We start from the raw sequence: 22,321 nt of genomic DNA, 5'->3' as shown, positions 1-22,321 counted from the left end.
CTGTCTGATAGGACAATATACCTAATAATGGTCAAGACAAGATCTCTATCTCTTGTATTCCCATTTCATTTTACCCTAAACACTGGAACTTCCTGGTGGCTGGGTAATAAATTATGACCAATGAGAAAATAAATGGAGACATTGCACATTTAGAGTAATAATGACAAAATTTTAACTTGAAAAGTATGTGGAAATAGGCCAGGCGTGGTGGCTCACACCTGTAATCCCAGGACTTTGGGAGGCCGAGGCAAGCGGATCACAAGGTCAGGATCTCGAGACCATCCTGGCTAACACGGTGAAACCCCATCTCTGCTAGAAATACAAAAAATTAGCTAGGTGTGGTGGTAGGCGCCTGTAGTCCCAGCTACTCAGAAGGCTGAGGCAGGAGAATGGTGTGAACCTGGGAGGCAAAGCTTGTAGTTAGCCAAGATCGCGCCACTATACTCTAGCCTGGGCGACAGAGTGAGACTCTGTCTCAAAAAAAAAAAAACAAAACAAAAAAAAAAACAAAAAAAGAGAAAAGTATGTGGAAATAAACAATAGAGGTTTAAAATTATATATACTTAAATACAAATAATAACTTTGTAGGTATATTACATGAAAAATAAATGTATGCAGGTAGCCAACTCTTGCTCATACCTGAATAGAGTGCTTCTATCAGAAACCAGCAGTATGTCCTTGACAAAACTTTGGGTATAGTTTTTAAAATATACAAGCGCAATGTAAAATAGATTAATCAACCTAAAACTCAACTGTGACTACAGTAAGTGCTAAAAAAATTTAGAAGAATACAGAGTTCCTGCCCTGACATTTCTTTAACATCTAAGTCAGTGGTTCTCAAACTTTAGCATAGATCAAAATCACTAGGAGAGCTTTTTGAAACAAATTACTGGGCTCCATTCCAAAATTTCTGATTAAGTAGGTCTGGAATGGGACCTAAGAATTTGCAGGTCTAACAAGTTCCTGGGTAATGCTGATACTGCTGATCCAAAGACCACACTTTAAAAATCACTGGATTACAGCTAGGCACCACAGCTCCTGCCTACAATCCCAGTGCTTTGAGAGGCTGAGGCGGGACTATTGCTTGAGGTCTGGAGTTAAAGAGTAGCCTGGGCAACACAGTGAGGCACTGTCTCTACAAAAATAAAAATATTAGCCAGATGTGGTGGCGTGCCCCTGTAGTCTTAGGAGGCTGAGGTGGGAGGATGGCTTGAGCCTAGGAGTTTGAGGCTACCATCAACAATGATCACTGCACTCTAGCCTGGGCAACAGAACGAGACCCTGTCTGAAAAAAATATATGTAATTTTTGGCTCTCTCTCTCTGTATTTGTTGGCTGGGTGCAGTGACCCATGTTTGTAATCCCAGCCCCTTGGGAGTTTGAAGTGGGAGGATCACGCAAGTCCAGGAGTTTTGAGATCAGCCTGGGCAACATGGTGAGACCTTGTCTCTACAGAAAAATAAACAGGCTGGGCATGGTAGTTGATGACTGTAATCCCTGCATTTTGGGAGGCCAAGGCAGGCAGATCGCTTAAGGCTAGGAGTTCGAGACCAGCCTGGGCAACATGATGAAAACTTATCTCTACAAAAAACTATAAAAAATAGTCAGGTGTTGTGGCACATGCCTGTAGTCCCTGCTACTCAGGAGGCTGAGGTAGGAAGATCACTTATGCCCGGGAGATCGAGGCTGCAGTGAGCTGTGATCGTGCCACTGTACTCTGGCCTGGGTGACAGAGCGAGATCCCATATCACAAAAATAAAAAAAATAAAGAAGCTGGGCGCAGTGGCTCAAGCCTGTAATCCCAGCACTTTGGGAGGCCGAGACGGGCGGATCACGAGGTCAGGAGATCGAGACCATCCTGGCTAACACGATGAAACCCCGTCTCTACTAAAAAATACAAAAAACTAGCTGGGCGAGGTGGCGGGCGCCTGTAGTCCTGGCTACTCGGGAAGCTGAGGCAGGAGAATGGCATGAACGCGGGAGGCAGAGCTTGCAGTGAGCCGAGATCCGGCCACTGCACTCCAGCCTGGGCGACAGAGCAAGACTCCGTCTCAAAAACAATAAATAAATAAAAAATAAAAAATAAAGAAAATAATAAAATTAGCTGGGCATGATGGCACACACCTGTAGTCTCAGTTATTCAGGAAGCTGAGGTGGGTGGATAGCTTGTGCCCAGGAGATCAAGACTGCAGTTACTCATGACTGCACCACTGCATTCCAGCATGGGTGACAGAGTGAGACCCTGTCTCAAGAAAAGAAAAAAAAATTAAATTAAAAAAAATGTTAAAAAGAGTTCGGGCTTGGTGGCTCATGCTTGTAATCCCAGCATTTTGGGAGGCCAAGGCGGGAGAATCACTTGAGGTTAGGAGTTTGAGACCAGCTAGCCAACAAGGTGAAACCTCGCCTCTACTGAAAATACAAAAATTAGCTGAGCATGGTGGCACACACCTGTAATCCCAGCTACTCAGGAGGATGAGGCAGGAGAAATGCTTGAACCTGGGAGGCTGAGGTTGCAGTGAGCCAAGATCGCGCCACCGCATTCTAGCCTGAGCGTCAGAGATTTTTGTTATCTCAAAATTAATTAATTTTTAAAAATCACTGGATTACTTCATTTTCTTACAAACAAAGCTTGCTAATTCTGATTCTTTATTTTCAAATTCATGTTATTGCTTTTGTCCTTACCTTTATTTTAGGGGAAATCGCTATGAATTGGAAACCCATAAGAATTTGAAAAGACAACAAAACTATATAAATGAAAGGACAAATATTTCATTTATTTGGTCTAAACATTCAGCAATTTCAGTCATGTACAACTAGCTATAATCACAGAAGTAATTACTGAGATTGAGAAGAAATAAAATCAGCCAAAAGCAGCAGAGGCATGCTGTTAATTTCTTATTTTTCTACCATAATAAATTGGAGTCAGCAGGGAGGAGTACCATTAATAGCCAAGAAACACAGATATAGCAAGAAAAACAAAGAAGAGACATGAAGGAAAAAAATGAAGGGGATTAGGATAGCAACAAGTGGGATGAGGACTGCAAGTGAAAATGGATAAGAAGCAGACACGTTAAGGAGGAAAGAGACACAATGAACAGAAGTGGCCAGAAAAGAAGAAAAAAAATGGTAAACAAACTATCCAAAAGTGTGGGGTAATTCACTAAAAGGACAACCAAGCCCTCAAAACTAAATAATTAAATAACTCTTATTAGGGTATTACTATGCCATATTAAAGCACACCAACAACACAGGAATCTGGGCACATTTGGTAGGAAAGAAAAGAGACATGCATACTTTTAGTAAACATAAATGACTCTATATAGTACAACTGTCATAAGCAAAAACTCTGAGTCGTGAAGAAAAGATTCAAATATAGGTGATTCTTATCAAGGTAAAAACAAGCATTTTATACATCTTAGCAAAAAATTTTATAAAAGTAGTATCCAAAAAAAGTCCTGGCAATTAATGGGTACTTAATTAACTAGAAATATCAATCATCCAAAAATCTGACTTTTCCAAGTGTTATCCAAAAAGAGAATGGGGTCACATGAAATGTATTATCATCACTTTAGTTGAATTCTCTAACAATTTTTACTTACCAAGGGGAAGATCATCAACTTTTGCTAGGTCATTCTCTTCTATTCCAGGCATCCCTGCATCACCACCTCTTTTGATTTGTTCTGCCCAAGTAACAGAAATATAGAATTCTATAATTTTTCTTACATAATTTGAAAATGTTTTGAAGGAATGTAACAATCAGTTTCTAAAAGTAATAGACTACATCAACTGAACATCTTTATATCTTGCTTTGGACATAGCTGTAACTCTAAAATAACTTACTCTTTTTTCTCTTTCATCAAAGGATCCAAATTTGAAACAATGAAGACACTTAATCATGTGTGAACTAAAATCAAACAATTTTCTTTCTGATTGAAAATATTCACTTAAAAATGTGAAGAAAAAGTTAATATCCTATTAATACAAAACAAAATAATAATAATAATAATACCTTTCCCATGTGGAATATGATTGCTTGAGGGTTCTTCATTCTTATCTGCAACATTCTCAGCTACTTTTGGAATATTTTTAGGTACGACTTGATCGTTTATATCCAATTCTTTTCCACCATTTGATTGAATCTTGTGGGACTCTTGCTGCTAGATAAAGATTCGGTAACAATAAATATTTTTCAGTTCAAATAGTTAAACCACTGACACAACTATTAATTAAATGGTTCAAATGCGTTCAAATAATGAACAACTGGAGATGCAGGATACATTATTTTCTGTGTGATTTTTATACCTGATAAAAAGTCAAAGAATAACACTTTTGAAAATCTCTAGCTACAGTAAATGAATGATTTGGCAATCAGAGGTGACTCTGTTTGGCTATGCTGAGGTGTCTGATTCTGCAAGACAGCCTGCTGAGTACTATACCTTGCCCTGATGGCCTACAATTGGGCATTTTCCTGGGTGCTATGGGCAGGGTGGGTTCTCTGTAAGCATATGTTAGAATCAAGCAGGACGGCAGAAAGGAGGAGACTGGCATACAGGTGCTTCTTCAAGAGCAAGGGTGAAAAACAGGCAATCTTCTTCCTAAGTGTGCTGGCCACCGAAGCACAGCAAGTAATGGCAGGACAATAAACAGGTCGGTGCTTCCTCCAACCCTGTTCCTAACCTAGCATCTTCTTGGAAATGCAAATCTTCAAGTATATGGTTAGGCCTAACTCAGTTCTCTCGATGGACCAGTATTGAGTTTGCCTCCGTGGAAAATTGGGAGCAGCAAGGAGTCAAGTACACAAGTTTGGGATGCCATATATGGGTTCCTCTAGTCAACATTTAATGCATCTATAAATGCTTTGTAAACTCTAAAGCAGTATGAAATATAATTCTTAGTAATGTTATAAAAATAGTACGAAAAAATTTATATGGAATCTAGAAAAACAAGAACAAAATCTTTTTTTTTTTTAATCTTTTTTATTTTTGAGACAGAGTCTTCCTCTGCCGCCCAGGCTGGAGTGCAGTGGCGGGATCTCGGCTCACTCCAAGCTCCGCCTCCCGGGTTCACGCCATTTTCCCGCCTCAGCCTCCCGAGTAGCTGGGACTACAGGCGCCCGCCACCACGCGCGGCTAATTTTTATTTTTAGTAGACAGGGGGTTTCACTGTGTTAGCCAGGATGGTCTCAATCTGCTGACCTCATGATCCGCCTACCTCAGGCTCCCAAAGTGCTGGGATTACAGGCGTGAGCCACCGCACCCGGCCACAAGAGTCAAATCTTAAGAATGTGTCACAATAAAGGAGAAAGGATACTCTGACAATCAGGTGTAGGTATTCCAGTGTCCTGGCAGGAAAAATCAACAAATATTTGCATCGTGCTTCACAGTTTCCAATTGCTTTCATAGCTGTACTCTAGTAGAAATAAAATTCATAGTTTTGAGAAAAACAAAACTGAGGCTTTAAAAAGTTAAGCAGTTTAGAAGTTAAGGCCAGGCGCAGTAGCTCATGCCTGTAATCCCAGCACTTTGGGAGGCCGAGGTGGGCAGATCACGAGGTCAGGAGATTGAGACCATCCTGGCTAATACGGTGAAACCCCGTCTCTACTAAAAAATACAAAAAAATTAGCTGGGTGTGGTGGCGGGCGCCTGTAGTCCCAGTTACTTGGGAGCCTGAGGCAGAAGAAAGGCGCGAATCCGGGAGGTGGAGCTTGCAGCGAGCCGAGATCACGCAACTGCACTCCAGCCTGGGCAACAGTGCGAGACTCCACTTAAAAAAAAAAAAGAAGCAGTTTGGGCCAGGTGCGGTGGCTCATGCCTGTAATCCTACCACTTTGGGAGGCCGAGGTGGGTGAATCACGAGGTCAGGAGTTCGATATCAGCCTGACCAACATGGTGAAACCCCGTCTCTACTAAAAATACAAAACCGAGTCGGGCGTGGTGGCCCACGCCTGTAATCCCAACTACTCAGAAGGCTGAGGCAGAAGAATCGCTTGAACTCGGGGGGCGGAGGTTGCAGTGAGCCGAGATGGGGCCACTGCACTTCTGCCTGGGCGACAGAGCAAGACTCAGTCTCAGAAAAAAAAAAAAATTAAGCAGTTTGTACAAAGTCACAAAACTAGAGAATTGTGAAGAAGGAATTCTAATCACAGTCTTTCTGACTCCAAATCCCACATTTCCTGTAACTTGGTAAGCTATAATCAATTCTGATAGCTTAATCATTGATGAATGAAATGATAAACTGAAATTTTTGAACATGTCTAACATAAACACCAAGGTTGAGAAAATCCATGAGGCACAACTTGAGCAGCCAGCTTGCATCTCTGTGCATCTTCACTATTACGCTATCTCATAAGGCTATTGCTGTAGTACTCTTCACTCTTTTGCAGATGTGGATAAGACAAATATTGAACAAAATTAAAAGTCAACAAGCTACTGTTCAAAAATACTTTTCCACTGAAAGCAGTTAACAAAGATGTTGTCTCTTTAATGCATTATTGACAGTACCTTTCTATGAATGGACAATATTAATATTAATAAAATGCTTTTCTAGATGCAATGTTTGTGATTTGGTTAGGGGACCTATTGATTGTTTTTAAAATAAACTTCTTATTCTGAAATAATTTTAGATTTACAGAAAAGTAATCACCCCTTACCCAGTTTCCCCTAATGTTAACATCCTATTAATGTACCATCCATAATTACCATGATACATTTGCAAAACTAAAAAAAAAATCAGTATATTATTAGTACCTAAACTCCAGACTTAGATTTCACCAGTTTTTCCACTAAGTCCGTTTTCTGTTTCAGGATCCAATTCAGGATACTACACTGCATTTATTTTAATTTTTTAATTTTTGAGATGGAGTCTCGTTCTGTTGCCAGGCTGGAGTGCAGTGGCGCAGTATTGGCTCACTGCAACCTCCACCTCCCCAGTTCAAGGGATTCTCCTGCCTCAGCCTCCTGAGTAGCTGGGATTACAGGCACCAGCCATCACGCCTGGCTAACTTTTTGTATTTTTAGTAGAGACGAGGTTTCACCACGTTGGCCGGTTGACTCAAACTCCTGACCTCGTGATCCACCCACCTTGGCCTTCCAAAGTGGTGGGATTACAGGTATGAGCCACCATCCCCGGCTACTCACTACATTTAAGTCCTCAGGTCTCCTTAGTCTTCTCTGGGCTATGAGAGTTTCTCTGTCCCTATAGCATGAACGCATGGTTGTGTCTCAATAAAATTTTATGTATGAACACCAAAATAAATATTTCTATAATTTTCCAATGTACTAAGATAATTTTCTCAATTTTTTTCATCATTTGAAAATGTGAAAAACACTTTTGGCCTCTAAACAGTACAAAAACAGGCAGCGAGCTGAATTCAGCCTGTGGGCTATAGTTTGCTGTCTCCTTTTCCAGAGTCATTTCTGTGATAGACATGTGGCTGGTTAATTAATTTTAAGATTCATAAACAATCAAAAAGATAAAGCCCTGAATACAATTTATGCTTATTTCATATAGCTAACATTGGATTTGTCTCTATGAAAACTCAAATTGCACAGAACCAACTTGCTATAGTAGTTAAAGAACAGGAAATGAAGGGTGGGGAGTAGAATTAGGTAGCTAATCTAGAGAGTAAGGCCTGATGTGCTGCCCAGAAAGGAGAAGTTATCTGGGCACCTCAATTCCTGCCACGCCTTCTTCCATTAGGGTAGGATAATGGCAAGGAATAATTGGAGAGGCATTAGTTAATTAATACCATAAAAACAGCCTAGTATAGAAGAACAGAAAGAGAATTACACTGGCTTGGAAAAAAAGGGAAAGCTCTCATCTGTCTTCCTTAAGAAAATAGAAGAGAGCAAACTTATCCCATTATTTATATACTACGCTTATAATGACACGATTGCAATAGCAAATCTCTCTTCCCCTTCCTTTTGTGTTCCATTATGTTATTTTAACCCTCCAGTGTCTCAATAATACCTTTTGATTGCCCTCAATGCCGCTACTATGGTAGCTAACTCAGGCCTGCCTTCTTCCACCAATCCATCCTTATACCTCTTCAAAGTAGACTGCAGATAAGTAGCAGCTATTCCACTTTGTAGATTCAAAAAATGAAATAGAGAAAGAAATGACACCCTCTATATCCTACTATAAAATTGTGAAAAAGCTAAGAATGAAAACCTGATATCCTTAACTTCTAGTCCTTTAGTTGAGATGCTACCAAAGAGCAAAACAAATACTTTTCACTATTAAATCTTTCTTTCCTTTAAATCACAAGAGTTCAGACAAATCGTGCCTAGTCAGGTAAGATTACAGGGTATAAAAAAATGAATCATGTCCTTAATAACTAGTAATCTTCAGACAATTTCTTCTATTGCTTAAAAAATCTTCATAATACATATTAACTTAAAATGAATTAATAAAAGAATTTGCCGTCCCGCCAAAAGTATGAATCAAACTGGTTATGGTGGCTAGTGTCTCATTTCTGTGCTTAAGGAAAGGGTGTCAGAATAACAGAGATTGATAATAAAGGAAAAAGTGTTTCTTTTTTTTCTATTTCTCAAATGCATAAAAAAGGAAGTAGTTGATTTTCAGTAAAAAAGTTGCCCACTTTATGATCTGAGAAATATATTAACAACAAAAATTATTTTTAAAAAAAGATGGATATTTTGGTTCAAAATTAATTTAATTTTTTTTTTTTTTTTTTGAGACGGAGTCTCACTGTGTCACCCAGGCTGGAGTGCAGTGGTGTGATCTTGGCTTACTGTAACCTCCGTGGAGTGCAGTGGTATGATCTTGGCTCATTGTAACCTCCGTCTCCTGGGCTCAAGCAGTTCTCCTGCCTCAGCCTCCTGAGTAGCTGAGATTACAGGCATGCACCACCAGACCTGGCTATATTTTGTATTTTTAGTAGAGATGGGGTTTCCCCATGTTGGCCAGGCTGATCTTGACCTCCTAACCTCGAGTGATCCACCCACTTCAGCCTCCCAAAGTGCTGGGATTACAGGCGTGAACCACCATGCCTGACCAGTTTTAAGAATTAAGATTATATTTTTGCAAATGTTTAATTTACTCAGAAATAAAGTCATTGTAAATCACTTTTGGAATTAGGCTGGCTGGAAAACTTAAACTATAATGTTTTGTGACAAAATTACAATTCTAATTTCTAAATTATCATGATTTATAACAAAAATATGTTCAGATTTAAGTATATTTTTTAAATTTACCTTTTGTTCCTGTAAAAACTGGTCTGCTAACTTTTTAATATTTTCTTCATGCTGTGCTCTCAATTCCTTGATCTGCTGTCCACACTGAAAACTAAATTACAAAGTCATTCTTTTAGATTATATTACCTTGGATTGGATTCTCAACGTTGTCCAGTATTTGACACATACATTAAGAAAGATAAAACATTCAGTTAGCAGGGGAGAGTGGGCTGGAAAAAACAAAGAGCATACAAATAGCTCACAATCCAAACTTTTAAAATACTAGAACTTGTAATAGGAGATAGATAATACTGATAAAGCTAATTGACAAAACAGAAATTACAAAGATAAAAACAATTCTTTTCCTATTATTTCCATAAATTGCATCTGTAAAAAAAAACTATCAGAACCAACTTCAATCACAGAAGAGAAAAATACTGTAGAAGAGAAAACTGTGAGACTAATTTATAGTAACAGATGAGAAAAGCTAGAATTATGAGAATTGATAAGGAGTGGTAGCAGAAGATTCATCCAATAGTTAGTACTTTAAAAATTGTAATAAAAGGCTAAACCATATAATACTAGGAACAGGAGAAACTAATAAAGAAGATAGACTGGTACCATCAAGAGAAAGTGAACAGAAGCAAAACATAAAGATGGTGACTTTCTGCTAGCCAAGTAGCCAAAGGATACACATAGACCAATCATGCAAAAAGAAACACTTGACAAATATATAGAAAAATGTTAACTTTCACCATTATAAAATGCAAATTAAACTTCCTATATGTGGCTAGGCGCGGTGGCTCACACGTGCAATCCCAGCACTTTGGGAGGCCAAGGCAGGCAGATCACTGGAGGCCAGGAGTTCAAGATCAGTCTGGCCAACACAATGAAACCTTGTCTCTACTAAAGATACAAAAAATTTAGCCAGGCATCGTGGTACATGCCTGTGGTCCGAGCTACTCAGGAGGCTGAGGCATGAGAATCGCTTAAACGCAGGAGGTGGAGGTTGCAGTGAGCTGAGATTGTGCCACTGCACTCCAGCCTGGGAGTCAGAGGCAGACTCAGTCTCAAAAAAAGAAAAAGAAAAAAAAAAAAACAAACCCACTAACTTCCTATATGTATATATGTAGTATCTTATTCCTATACTAATAAAATTAAATTAGAATTAAAACCAAAGTTGGCAGGGCTACGGGGAAATATTTACATTATAAATGAGTACAATCATTTTAGAAAGCAATCTTTCATCTGTGTGGTAAAAGCAACAAAACTGGTAAAGCATTCTTTTTGAGGAATTCTACATTTGAGAAAATATACTACTGAAATAACATAAGGGGAGTGGAAATCTTTATTTATTTATTTATTTATTTATTTATTTTTGAGACAAGCTTTCATTCTGTTGCCCAGACTGGAGTGCAGGCATGATAATGGCTCACTGCAGCCTCAACCTCCCAGGCTGAAGTGATCCTCCCACTTCAGCCTCCTGAGTAGCTGGGACCACAGGTGTATGCCAGCATACCCAGCTAGTTTTCGGAAATCTTTTTTGCACAGAAAATTTTATAGCTGTGATAGTCTTTTTTTTTTTTTGAAGAGACAAGTTCTCACCCTGTTGCCCAGGCTAGAGTACAGTGGCATTATCATGGCTCGCTGCAGCCTCAATTTCCTGGACTCAAGCGATCCTCCCATCTCAGCCTCCAAGCAGCTAGGACTACAGGCATATGCCACCATACCCAGCTAATTTTTAAAAATTTTTTGTACAGACAGAGGTCTCATTATGCTGCCTAGGCTGGTCTTTAACTCCTGGGCTCAGATGATTCTCCAGTCTCAGTCTCCCAAAGTGTTAGGATTACAGGTGTGAACCACCATAACCTAGCCTGTGATAGTCTTATAGTGAGAAAAGGAAAACTCCTATTGTGGTCCCACAATTGGAAAAGACTAAAGAAGTTTTGGTACATTAATATGCTAGAATAATATATTACCTCTACATATGTTAAATCTTTTCTTTTTTTTTTTTTTTTTGAGACGGAGTCTCGCTCTGTCGCCCAGGCTGGAGTGCAGTGGCTGGATCTCAGCTCACTGCAAGCTCCGCCTCCGGGGTTCACGCCATTCTCCTGCCTCAGCCTCCCGAGTAGCTGGGACTATAGGCGCCCGCTACCACGCCCGGCTAGTTTTTTGTATTCTTTAGTAGAGACGGGGTTTCACCGTGTTAGCCAGGATGGTCTCGATCTCCTGACCTCGTGATCTGCCCGTCTCGGCCTCCCAAAGTGCTGGGATTACAGGCGTGAGCGCCCGGCCACATATGTTAAATCTTTAATCCTATAGACATGCAGAAAAATACTGAATACTGTTATGTTAAAATACATATATTTAAGTAAATGTATAATAACTGATAACCTACAAGAGTAAGAAGTCAGAAATGGACAAAAATGCTTTAAAATATGGCAGATCTTTCTAACTTTTGGTGTACAAATCTAAAAAATATCTTTTACCATAAAACTGATTACAAATATAATACAAGTTTTAAGGAATGATTGCTAGAAAGGCCTGTAAGAGGTTCCCCAACCTCATCACCAAGTCTAGAGGTATCAGTAAGAGGGTTGCCATGCAGAACAGGAAGAGCAGCTAGCACTCAGGCCCTCAGCTCTTCTGGGAACGTCTCCCAGTGCTGGTTTCATCTTCTGGGTGCCCATCAAAAAGAATCACAAATCTCCTTTCCATCTTTGCCACATCTGATAAAACTCAGAGCTTGTAAGGTTTTCTGTCTCACAATGAATTTTACAACATACATAAACTCAGCATGCCCCCTAAGAGATACTTCATGCTGTTTAATTTATCAAAATAAGAGTCTGGATTTCAAAAAGCTAAAGAAAGATAAAAGAAAAGGAATTTAAAAGACTTAACAAAATAAGAGAAAAAAAGGAAAACAAAAGTCAGAGAGGAAGAAATGAACTGAGTCCAAAAGTTGGACAAATATTTTAGATTCATAAACATATGTTGTATGTAACATCTTACCTTTCATATTCTAACCTCTTCACAAGGTAAGTATTGTTCTTCCTGTAGTCCTGAAGCTGGTCTTCTTGTCGAAGAAACTCCTGACGAAGCTCAGCAAGTTGCTCTATCCACCCAAGGTAAGAACCAAAGGAATCAAGTTCACTCATTGTAATGCTTCCTATTCAGAAGCTATGGGATGTTTTTTTAATTATACATAATTCTCAGTTTTTTCAGTAATACTCCCAGGAAATTAAATTATACAACTAATGCCACATTTAATAGCCTTTTGTAACACATTCATGGTCAATAAAATTTATTCATTTATTTATTTATTTGAGATAGGGTCTTGCTCTGTCGCTCAGGTTAGAGTGCAGTGGTACAATCTTGGCTCACTGCAACCTCCACCTCCTGAGCTCAAGTGATCCTCTCACCTCAGCCTCCCAGGCAGCTGAGACTACAGGTGTGCAACACCACATCCGGCTAATTTTTGTATTTTTAGTAGAGATGGGTTAGCTATGTCGCCCAGGCTGGTCTTGAACTTGTGGGCTCAAGCAATCTGGCCACCTTAGCCTCCCAAAGTGCTGGGATTACAGGCATGAGCCACCACGCCTGACCAATAACATTTATTTTTAAAACAATATAGCTTCAGTGGATTTCACATCAACCCAAAATATTCTTTAAATTACACATTGTTACACTTTGTGTAGACACATGCTAAGCTGTGCAGACAATACAAAAACTACCTATCTCTTCAAACCTATCTGCTTTATTACAGTAGGAAAAAAAATCATACTTTTTAGATATGTTTACTATGGGTACAAATTTTAAGTTTTCTTTCTCATTTTAAATCACATTCGACTACCAACTTAGGTGCCAATCATTTTAGATACATTTCTAGTTTGGCTATGGACGGTAGCTCTACATATCCCAAAAGTCCATTTTCAAAGCTCGTAATTTCTGGACTGAGACTGAAATGTTTTAATGGAAATGAATAACATGAAATTCTAAACTAGATAGTAAATTATAACCTGGCCAAACACTTGTTTGTAAATGTTTAATCCACAATCACCAGCCACACATGTTCTAGATTTCATTCCCTCATGAGTTAAAGTCTACAGACAAAAGAAATGCAGGTGGAAAAGAGTAAATGTTAATTACATAGATAGGTGATTTTAAAAACAGCTAACAGCCTTAGCAGTTAAGCAAAAGTAGTATTAAGATAATTTTTAGATCAAGCCTGTAATCCTAGCACTTTGGGAGGCCGAGACGGGCAGATCACGAGGTCAGGAGATCGAGACCATCCTGGCTAACACGGTGAAACCCCATCTCTACTAAAAAAATACAAAAAACTAGCCAGGCGAGGTGGCGGGCGCCTGTAGTCCCAGCTACTCAGGAGGCTGAGGAGGGAGAATGGCATAAACCCGGGAGGCGGAGCTTGCAGTGAGCCGAGATCCGGCCACTGCACTCCAGCCTGGGCGACAGAGCGAGACTCCGTCTCAAAAACAAAACAAAACAAAACAAAAAGATAATTTTTAGAAATGAAAACAGGGGCCTATACTGTATAAGCAACAGTTTATTAAGATTAAAATATAACATCTAGCCATAATGTACCAACACTATAACATCTATTTCTTACAGAAAGATTATAGAATTAGTCTTATTACTCTAAAAGCACTCCAAAAACACTTGGAAGATATATATACAGCCACTTTCCTGAGTAAAAAGGGTGGATCACATGAGGCCAGGAGTTCGAGACCAGCCTCGCCAACAAGTGGAAACCCCGTCTCTACTAAAAATACAAAAATTAGCCAGGTGTGGTGGCGCATGCCTGTAATCTCAGCTACTTAGGAAGCTGAGGCAGGAGAATCACTTGAACCCAGAGGCAGAGGTTGCAGTGAACCAAGATCATGCCACTGCATTCCAGCTTGGGCAATAAAGGAAGACTGTCTCAAAAAAAAAAAAAAAAAAAAAAACTATAAATAAAAAATAAAAATAAAAAGCAGATGTTTTTAAACAGCAGGTGTAAACATATACTTACAACTGTATTCATGCAACAAAAAGACTAGAATAAAATATATATCAAATAGAATATACACTAGAATAAAAATATATCAAAGTGCTATCAGTGAATGTGTTTAATGGTAAAATTTTGAACATATACTTTTTTTCTATACTTCCTAAATTTTATTGTGGAATTATAACTGTGACAATAATGAAGAATAAAAATTTAAGTCACATAAACATCTGCTGAGACACATAATGTTTAACAATATGCATCATAACTATTGTATAATAAGTATGAAAAAATCAATGATTCATTTAAAATATTTGTAGTTAATCATTGTATTTACATATTCAAGCCACATTTTAAATTTCTCTTTTTTTTTTCTTTTATGACATAGTCTAGCTCTGTTGCCCAGAATGGAGTGCAGTGGCACAATTTCAGCTCACTGCAACCTCCGCCTCCCGGGTTTCAGGCAATTCTTCTGCCTCAGCCTCCTGAGTAGCTGGGATTACAGGCACCCGCCACCACGCCCAGCTAATTCTTGTATTTTTAGTAGAGACAGGGTTTCGTTGTGTTGGCCAGGCTGGTCTCGAACTCCTGACCTCATGATCTGCCTGCCTCGGCCTCCCAAAGTGCTGGGATTACAAGCGTGAGCTACCGCGCCTGGCCAAATTTCTCTTTTTATAATATTAATTCACCATATGTAAACGTGGTTGATTTACCCCCCATCTCAAATAAAAGTGATGGATCTGTGGTGGCCAGGTAGCCAAAAAAAAACCCTTTCAGCTTGTTGCCTGATCCCTGTTTCCATCTCCTAAGATACAGCAGGCCAGAAGTACCAGAAACCCTGGGCCCCAGCTATGAACGCTGATTCTATAGAGACAATGAGATCACAGTAGGAAACATCAGCAAAAAGCCTGTGGCTAAGGGATTGAACTAGCCAGTTCAGTAAACCTGTGCTCAGGCTGGATAGTTTCTAGAACTGAAAGCTAAATTTAAAAACTATAACTAAAAAACAAACAAACAAAACTAAACAACTACCAGAAAGAGACTTCAACTGGTGATCTTTAGGACTCATTCTCCTCAGGAGAAAGGGAACAAAAAGATACAGTCCCTTCTGATTCAGGCTATGCTGTAAAATATCTGAAATAGCTTCAGAATGAACCCGAGGCTTAGTATGATTTTAAGATTTCGGATGGCTTCTCTGCCCCCTCACAAAGCTTCCCAATGGCGGTATTTGAAATTTATCTATCAGGAAATAAAATTTTCCTTTGTAATTGAAGATAAAAGACTTGAAATACAATTGACAAAGAAAAACAAAACATTAATATGAGTTTTAGCCCATGTAAAATACCATTTTTCCTGTTTGAATACAGAGAAAGATCATACAGCAGGGAGGTAATTGGCGATTTCCAGTGGGTCAAAACAGAGATTTTCAAGGGGAAAAGTAAGCAGACCAGAAAGCAAAACAAAGGAGAAAGAGGATCAGGAAAAATAACTGATGGATACTAGGCTTAATACCTGGGAGATGAAATAATCTGTATAATGAAGCCCCGTGACACACGTTTACCTATGTAACAAACCTGCACATCCTGCACATGTACCCCCAAACTTAAAATAAAGGTTGAAAAAAACAAAAACAATTTTACTTTTGACTGATTGGCATGTGTTTTCTTTATATTAACCCAGAGATATTCTGTCTAGCGTGGCTGCTTCAGGTCACCATAGCAGAACTCTTAGAGTAAGTTAACACGAGTCAGGTTGATTGTACAGGACGCTCTATCTTTGAAAGCAACACCAGTTATGTTATAGAAAGACATGGCTGTACTCCCTTAGTTTAATTTCAAAAGATCAGGGATAGGTAAGAAATGGGTTGCCTGGGGCCAGCTTAAAAAACATATATATATATATTACTTCTAGCAAACTTTGACTTCGAACTTTCTTTCAGTAACAGGCATAAAAACAAGGTAAGCTAATCAAAATAAATCTGATAGTAGAATGTCAATTTATCATCTCAAGGATTAGAAAAACCAACTTCCATTTATTTCCAAGAAAATATAAACCATCTCAAGTGTCTTAGTGTCTATTACTTCTATTATAGCAGATATCAATTTCAAAGAAAACTTGCCTATAAAAGGCAAGTTTTCAAGAAGTTTATTTCAGTAGAAACCATTCCAAGTTGCAAAAGTCATATTATTTAAATTCAATTTTAAGAGTCCAAGCTTCAAAACCAAAAGTTATACATACAAATCAAGACTTTTTTCTCTGCTGAAGAGTATCATACACAATTTCAAAATATCTCAAGATCTACTCCAACACATACGGTACAATAAAGATTTTTACTCAGTAACATAGGTTGTCATTTTTGTTGACATATACTAACAGAAGCCACAGGACTTCTTATTCAACTGATCTATTTAACAAGCAGTTAATAAGCATTAAGTTACTGCTTTAATAAGCCCTAATAGTATTTCTTAACATTTAGTAAGAAGTATACTTTGATGACAAGTGGAAGCATTTGTAAAAATTGCAAGTTAGAAGCAGCACTGACACTGTGGCATCTTCTGTGTCATCCTAATACATTTTGGTGAGTCAAAAAGAGGAGAACATGGACACAGATGCAACAAAAACCAGTGTGACCACCCAGAAAGCATTTCTAACAGAAAGTCAAAGCTGTTCTAAATAATGGATAATAGGAAATCAACAACTTATTTTAGGGTTACAACACACAAAAACACTTCCTATTGATTGTGCTACGTAAGGAGAAAAATTTTACTACATTACAAAGCCAGCTAAGGTTGGCTACTTCGAGAGGACAATAAAAATAGATTATCTAAGTATATCTAAAGAGGCTCAAAAGGATAATAGAATAAAGGATATTTATGAAGCAAGAGAGTATATGCTACCCACACACATAAACCTAGAGATAATGCATGCAAAGTTTTAAAATACAGTATTATAACCAAAGGGTGTGAGGTAGATGAGGATTGTTCCTCAAATCCCAAACTTCAAAGGCGAACAGTGATGGCGTGAAGTAACAGAAGCAGATTATAGGGCTTTTTTTTTTCCTCCCGTAAAAGCTGTAGTACCTCTTTATCACTTCATCCAAGTAAAAATATGTGTGTGTATTTTTATATTTATTATATATTTATCTACCTTCCAGGTTTCTTTCTGTTCCCAGGGTATCTAAAACATTAAGCCTGGAGGCTCTATCCAAAGCATTCCTAGACCTGAATGAATTAATTTAGCAGATTGGACACAGTACAGAGGGAACACTTCTCACCTTTTTCCAAGAAATTTGAAGGCTTCTGAAGCTACAGCTCAATTTTTTTTGAGTATTCTCTTAAAAACATTTCATTGCATAACCCTGTCTATAGCACAAGGTTAAGATACAGATCTCAAATTTTAACTTGGATTTATCACATATAAAGCATCGTTAAATAATTTATTATATCTTAAGGCAAAAGGATAAATGTTTTACCATCAGAGGAGTTTGTTCAGAAAACTGTATTTCATTAGGCTAATTTACTATTTCTTAATTCTTCACAATTTTAGGCATTTAGTGACCTTTGTTTATCTTTAATCTGCAATTAAGTTTCTTACCCTTTAAATGATGTATGTCTGCCATCTGATATGATATGTTGTTCTGCAGTTTAACCTGAAAAAAAATTAAGTTTTCATTTTACTAAAAAATATGTAGTTTTGCTCATTTTTTTGTTCATATTCACTTTGAGCTTGATCATAAATGCAAATGAAAAACTCTGGTTATTTATTTATACTCCATCTCCTTCCAAAAAAATCAGCAGTAAATTCTGATCTTGTAATGCTTACTTTAAATTTGCACAAGAAAATCAAGAAAATTCATTTCAATTGATAATGTAACACCTTTAAGTTTTTAAAGTTTGAACTGAATATCACATAATGATTTTTTCCTAATACTCAGAGCTATGGTCACTGTCTTCTAGGCGCCAGTACATAAGAATACTAAGAACTTAAAAGTATACCAAAGCATGACTCAAAGGCTTACTGGTCAACTGAAAAATTAAAATAAGACTTTGGATAAGCCAGGACCTCACAGACAGGGAACCAACACTCTGTCTCAGTTATTGCTTTAGACAAGTTCGTTCTAATTGTAAAATGTAACTAAAATATCACTACAAATAGATTCTCTTGCCTACCCCAAGGTAACTTTACTTTGGAAGGCAGAGGCAGATTCACATTAACCAGTAGTACCATGGAAAAACGATTTTTTTTTATACTGAGTCTCATTCTGTCACCCAGGCTGTGGTGCAGTGGTACGATCTCAGCTCACTGCAACCTCCGCCTCCCAGGTTCAAGAGATTCTCCTGCCTTAGCCACCCAAGCAGCTGGGACTGCAATGATGCAGTCACTGCTCACTGCAGCCTTGACCTCCAGGGCCCAAGTCTATCCTCCTATCTCAGGCTCTCAAGGAGCTGAGACTACAGGTATATATCATAACACCCAGCTAATTTTAAAAAATATCTTTTTTTTTTTTGCAGAGATGGGGTCTTGCTATATTGCCCAGGCTGATCTTGAACTCTTGGGCTCAAGTGATTCTCCTGCTGGCCTCCCAAAGTGCTGGGATTACATGCATGAACCACCATGGCCAACCTAAACTTTTTATTTTAAAATTAATTACAGATTCACAGGCAATTGCAAAGATAGCACAGAGATGTCCCAGATAACCACACAATTCACATAATTTCTCACAATGGGTACATCTTATATAACTACAGTGCAACATCAAAACCAGGAAACTGACATTGGTACAATATGAATGTATAGTTCTATGTCATTTTAAAATATGTGTAGATTGTATAACCACCATCACAATCAAGATACAGAACACTTTCATCATCCTAAAGATTTCCCTCATGCTATCCTTTTTTTTTTCTTTTCTTTTTTTTTTTTTTTGAGACGGAGTCTCGCTCTGTCGCCCAGGCTGGAGTGCAGTGGCCGGATCTCAGCTCACTGCAAGCTCCGCCTCCTGGGTTTACGCCATTCTCCTGCCTCAGCCTCCTGAGTAGCTGGGACTACAGGCGCCCGCCACCTCGCCCGGCTAATTTATTTTTTTAGTAGAGACGGGGTTTCACCGGGTTAGCCAGAATGGTCTTGATCTCCTGACCTCGTGATCCGCCCTTCTCAGCCTCCCAACGTGCTGGGATTACAGGCTTGAGCCACCGCGCCCGGCCTTTCTTTTCTTTATTTTATTTTTTTTTTTGAGACATGGTCTCACTCTGTAGCCCAGGCTGGAGTGCAGTGGTGTAGTGGCAAAACAGCTCGCCGAAGTCTCCATCTGCTGGGCTCAAGCGATCCTCCCTCAGCCGCCTGAGTAGCTGGGACTACAGGCATTTGCCACCATGCCAGGTTAATTTTTTTATTTTTAGTAGAGACGAGGTCTTGCTATGTTGCCCAGGCTGGTCTTGAACTACTGGGCTTAAGCAATCCTCTTGCCTTGGTCTCCCAAAGTGCTGGGATTACAGGAGTGAGCCACCATGCCTGGCCCATGCAGTCTGTTACAGTCACCCCGAAACCCCATTTCCCCACCATCCCATGTCAAGCCACTGGATGGGAAAGTATAAAACAACTAAGAAAACATGAGAGCACTCTCAAGGAATTAGACAAGGCACCATCTAAAGCAGTATAATTACTACAAGAATCCAGAGATCAGAGTAAACTTCATGGAATGGATTATATCTGAATCAGGCATTGAAAGCTAGGTAAAAATTTAAACAGATGGGAAAGGGGTATTTCAGATAGAGGAGATGACATAAGAAAAGATACAGTGGCAAGAAAGCATGAGGCATACCTGAAGACTCCATCAACATACTGTTTGACTGGAGCATATGAAAAGAAGAGTTGGAAAGAAGGATGGAGTAAAAAGACCATGGAGTATCTTTCAGTCCCAGGTAGAGTATATTCTTCAATCTGAGAGCCCGTGACTTTCAAATTTAAAATGAAAGTTTATCCATAAATAGATGAAAATAGAAATGTTCTAGGTGAAGCAAGAGAAGGAGTCTAGGGGGTCCCTCTTTTTTTCCCCCAGAGTCCTGGGTGCTTTGAAGAATTAAGTTTAAAATATAGAGCTAGGCCGGACACAGTGATTTATGCCTAGAATCTCAGTAGTTTGACAGGCCAAAGAAAGAGGATCACTTGAGGCCAGTTCAAGATCAGCCTGGCCAACATAGTAAGACCTACAAAAACTAAAGAAAATAAAAAATGAAATCAGCCAGGCATGGTGGAGCATGCCTGTAGTCCTAGCTACTTAGGTGACTGAGGTAGGAGGCTCACTTGAGCACAGGAGGTTGAGGCTGCAGTGAGCCAGGATTGCACCAGTGTACTCCAGCCTGGGAGACAAAGCAAGACCCTATCTCAATCAATCAATCAATCAATCAATCAAATGTTGATATTCAGTAATAAAAAAGGAATAAAGTACTAGTACATGATACAATATGGATGAGCTTAGAAAACATTACATATGCTAAATGAAAAAAGACAGTCACAAAAGTTCAAATATTATCTGATTCCATTTATATGAAATGTACAGAATAGGTAAAGCCATAGAGAAAGAAAGTAGATTAGTGGCAGCCAGGGGCTGGGGGCAGGAAGGAATAAGGAGTGACTTTTTATTGAGCACAAGGTTTCTTTTGGGGATGATGAAAACGTTCTGGAATTAGACCATGGTGATAGTTGCTCAACATTTTAGATATACTAAAACCCACTAAATTGTACACTTGAACAGGATACATTTTATGGTACATGAATTACACGTCAATTTTTAAAATGTGAAAAAAATGGCCAGGGGCAGCAGCTCACGCTTGTAATCCCAGCACTTTGGGAGGCTAAGGCAGGAGGATCGCTTGAGCCCAGGAGTTTGAGACTACTCTGGGCAACATCGCAAAATCCCCTCTCTACAAAAAATACAAAAACTTAGCTGGGCATGGTGGTGCATACCTATAGTCCCAGATACTTGAGAGGCTGAGGTGGGAGGAGTGATTGAGCCCTAAAGATTGAGGCTGCAGTGAGCTGTGACTGCACCACTGCATTCCTACCCTAGGTGACAGAGCAAGACCCTGTCTCAAAAACAAAAACAAAAAAAAAATAAATAAACAAACCAAAAAAACCCTACTCACACATTACTATAGGGTATCATACAGGAAACTGGGAGGCCAGGTGTGGTGGTTCATGCCTATAATCCCAGCATTTTGGAGGCTGAGGCAGGAGGATCATTTAAACTCAGGAATTCAAGACCAGCCTGGAAATACAGTGAGATCTCATCTCTACTAAAAAAAAAATAAATAAATAGATTAGCCAAGCATGTTGGCATATTCCTATAGTCCCAGCTACTCGGGAGGCTGAGGTGGGAGGATCACTTGAGCCCAGAAGTCAGGGGTGCAATGAGCCATAATCAAGCCACTGCACTTCAGTCTGGGCAATGGAGCAAGACCCCATCTCAAAAAAATAAAAATGAAAACTAAAGATAAAAAAATGGACAAACACTATGCACTCAAGGAACTTATTATTTAGGAAGGGAGTCAAGTAAATAGGCAATCACAATACAGTAAAAGAAATGCTATCATTCGGTTCTACAAACATGATGGGAGAACTTAATAGAAGCATTTAATACAGCCTTCATGGAGTGACAGAAGGCTTCTGGAGATGATGATGATGACTGAAATGAGTCCTGCAGGAACCAGGTATAAGTAGGGAGAAGATAAGGAAAGGCATTCAAGGCATGTGTCAAAACTTAGATATGAAAAACATTCAACATTCTAGGAACTATAAACAATTCCCAGTAGCTAGAACAGAGAATTAGGGAGAACTGGTAAGAAATATGGCTAGAAAGGTAAGCAAGATTCACAATCATGAAGGGTCTTCCAAGAAATATGGATTCATCCCGTAAGTTATGGTCAATCTTTAAAGTTCTTTTAAAGCAAGGTAGTAAAATGCAATTTCCAATTTTTTTTTTTTTTTTTTGAGATGGAGTCTCGCTCTGTCTGAGTGCAGACTGGAGACTGGAGTGCCCAGACTGGAGTCTGGAGTCTAGTGGTGTGATCTCGGCTCACTGCAAGCTCTGCCTCCCAGGTTCAAGAGATTCTCCTGCCTTAGCC

At 39.0% G+C, this 22,321-nt stretch overlaps 1 protein-coding gene across 2 annotated transcripts in view; it reads right to left on the bottom strand.

The window, feature by feature from the left end:
• The window catches only part of CASC4 (cancer susceptibility candidate 4), a 122,208-nt gene that overhangs the window by 69,621 nt on the left and 30,266 nt on the right, over positions 1-22,321 (bottom strand). For both annotated transcript variants that reach the window (XM_011992079.1, XM_011992080.1), the window contains exons 2-6: positions 17,793-17,847; positions 12,206-12,308; positions 9,215-9,305; positions 4,009-4,153; positions 3,599-3,679 (exon numbers count right to left, since the gene is read on the bottom strand). In XM_011992079.1, the coding sequence (XP_011847469.1) occupies positions 3,599-3,679; positions 4,009-4,153; positions 9,215-9,305; positions 12,206-12,308; positions 17,793-17,847 (475 nt within the window). The remainder of the gene's footprint in view (positions 1-3,598; positions 3,680-4,008; positions 4,154-9,214; positions 9,306-12,205; positions 12,309-17,792; positions 17,848-22,321) is intronic.

Source organism: Mandrillus leucophaeus, unplaced genomic scaffold (assembly GCF_000951045.1).
Source record: "Mandrillus leucophaeus isolate KB7577 unplaced genomic scaffold, Mleu.le_1.0 Scaffold402, whole genome shotgun sequence".
Lineage (NCBI taxonomy): Eukaryota > Metazoa > Chordata > Mammalia > Primates > Cercopithecidae > Mandrillus > Mandrillus leucophaeus.
This window is presented reverse-complemented; position numbering and strand designations above follow the sequence as displayed.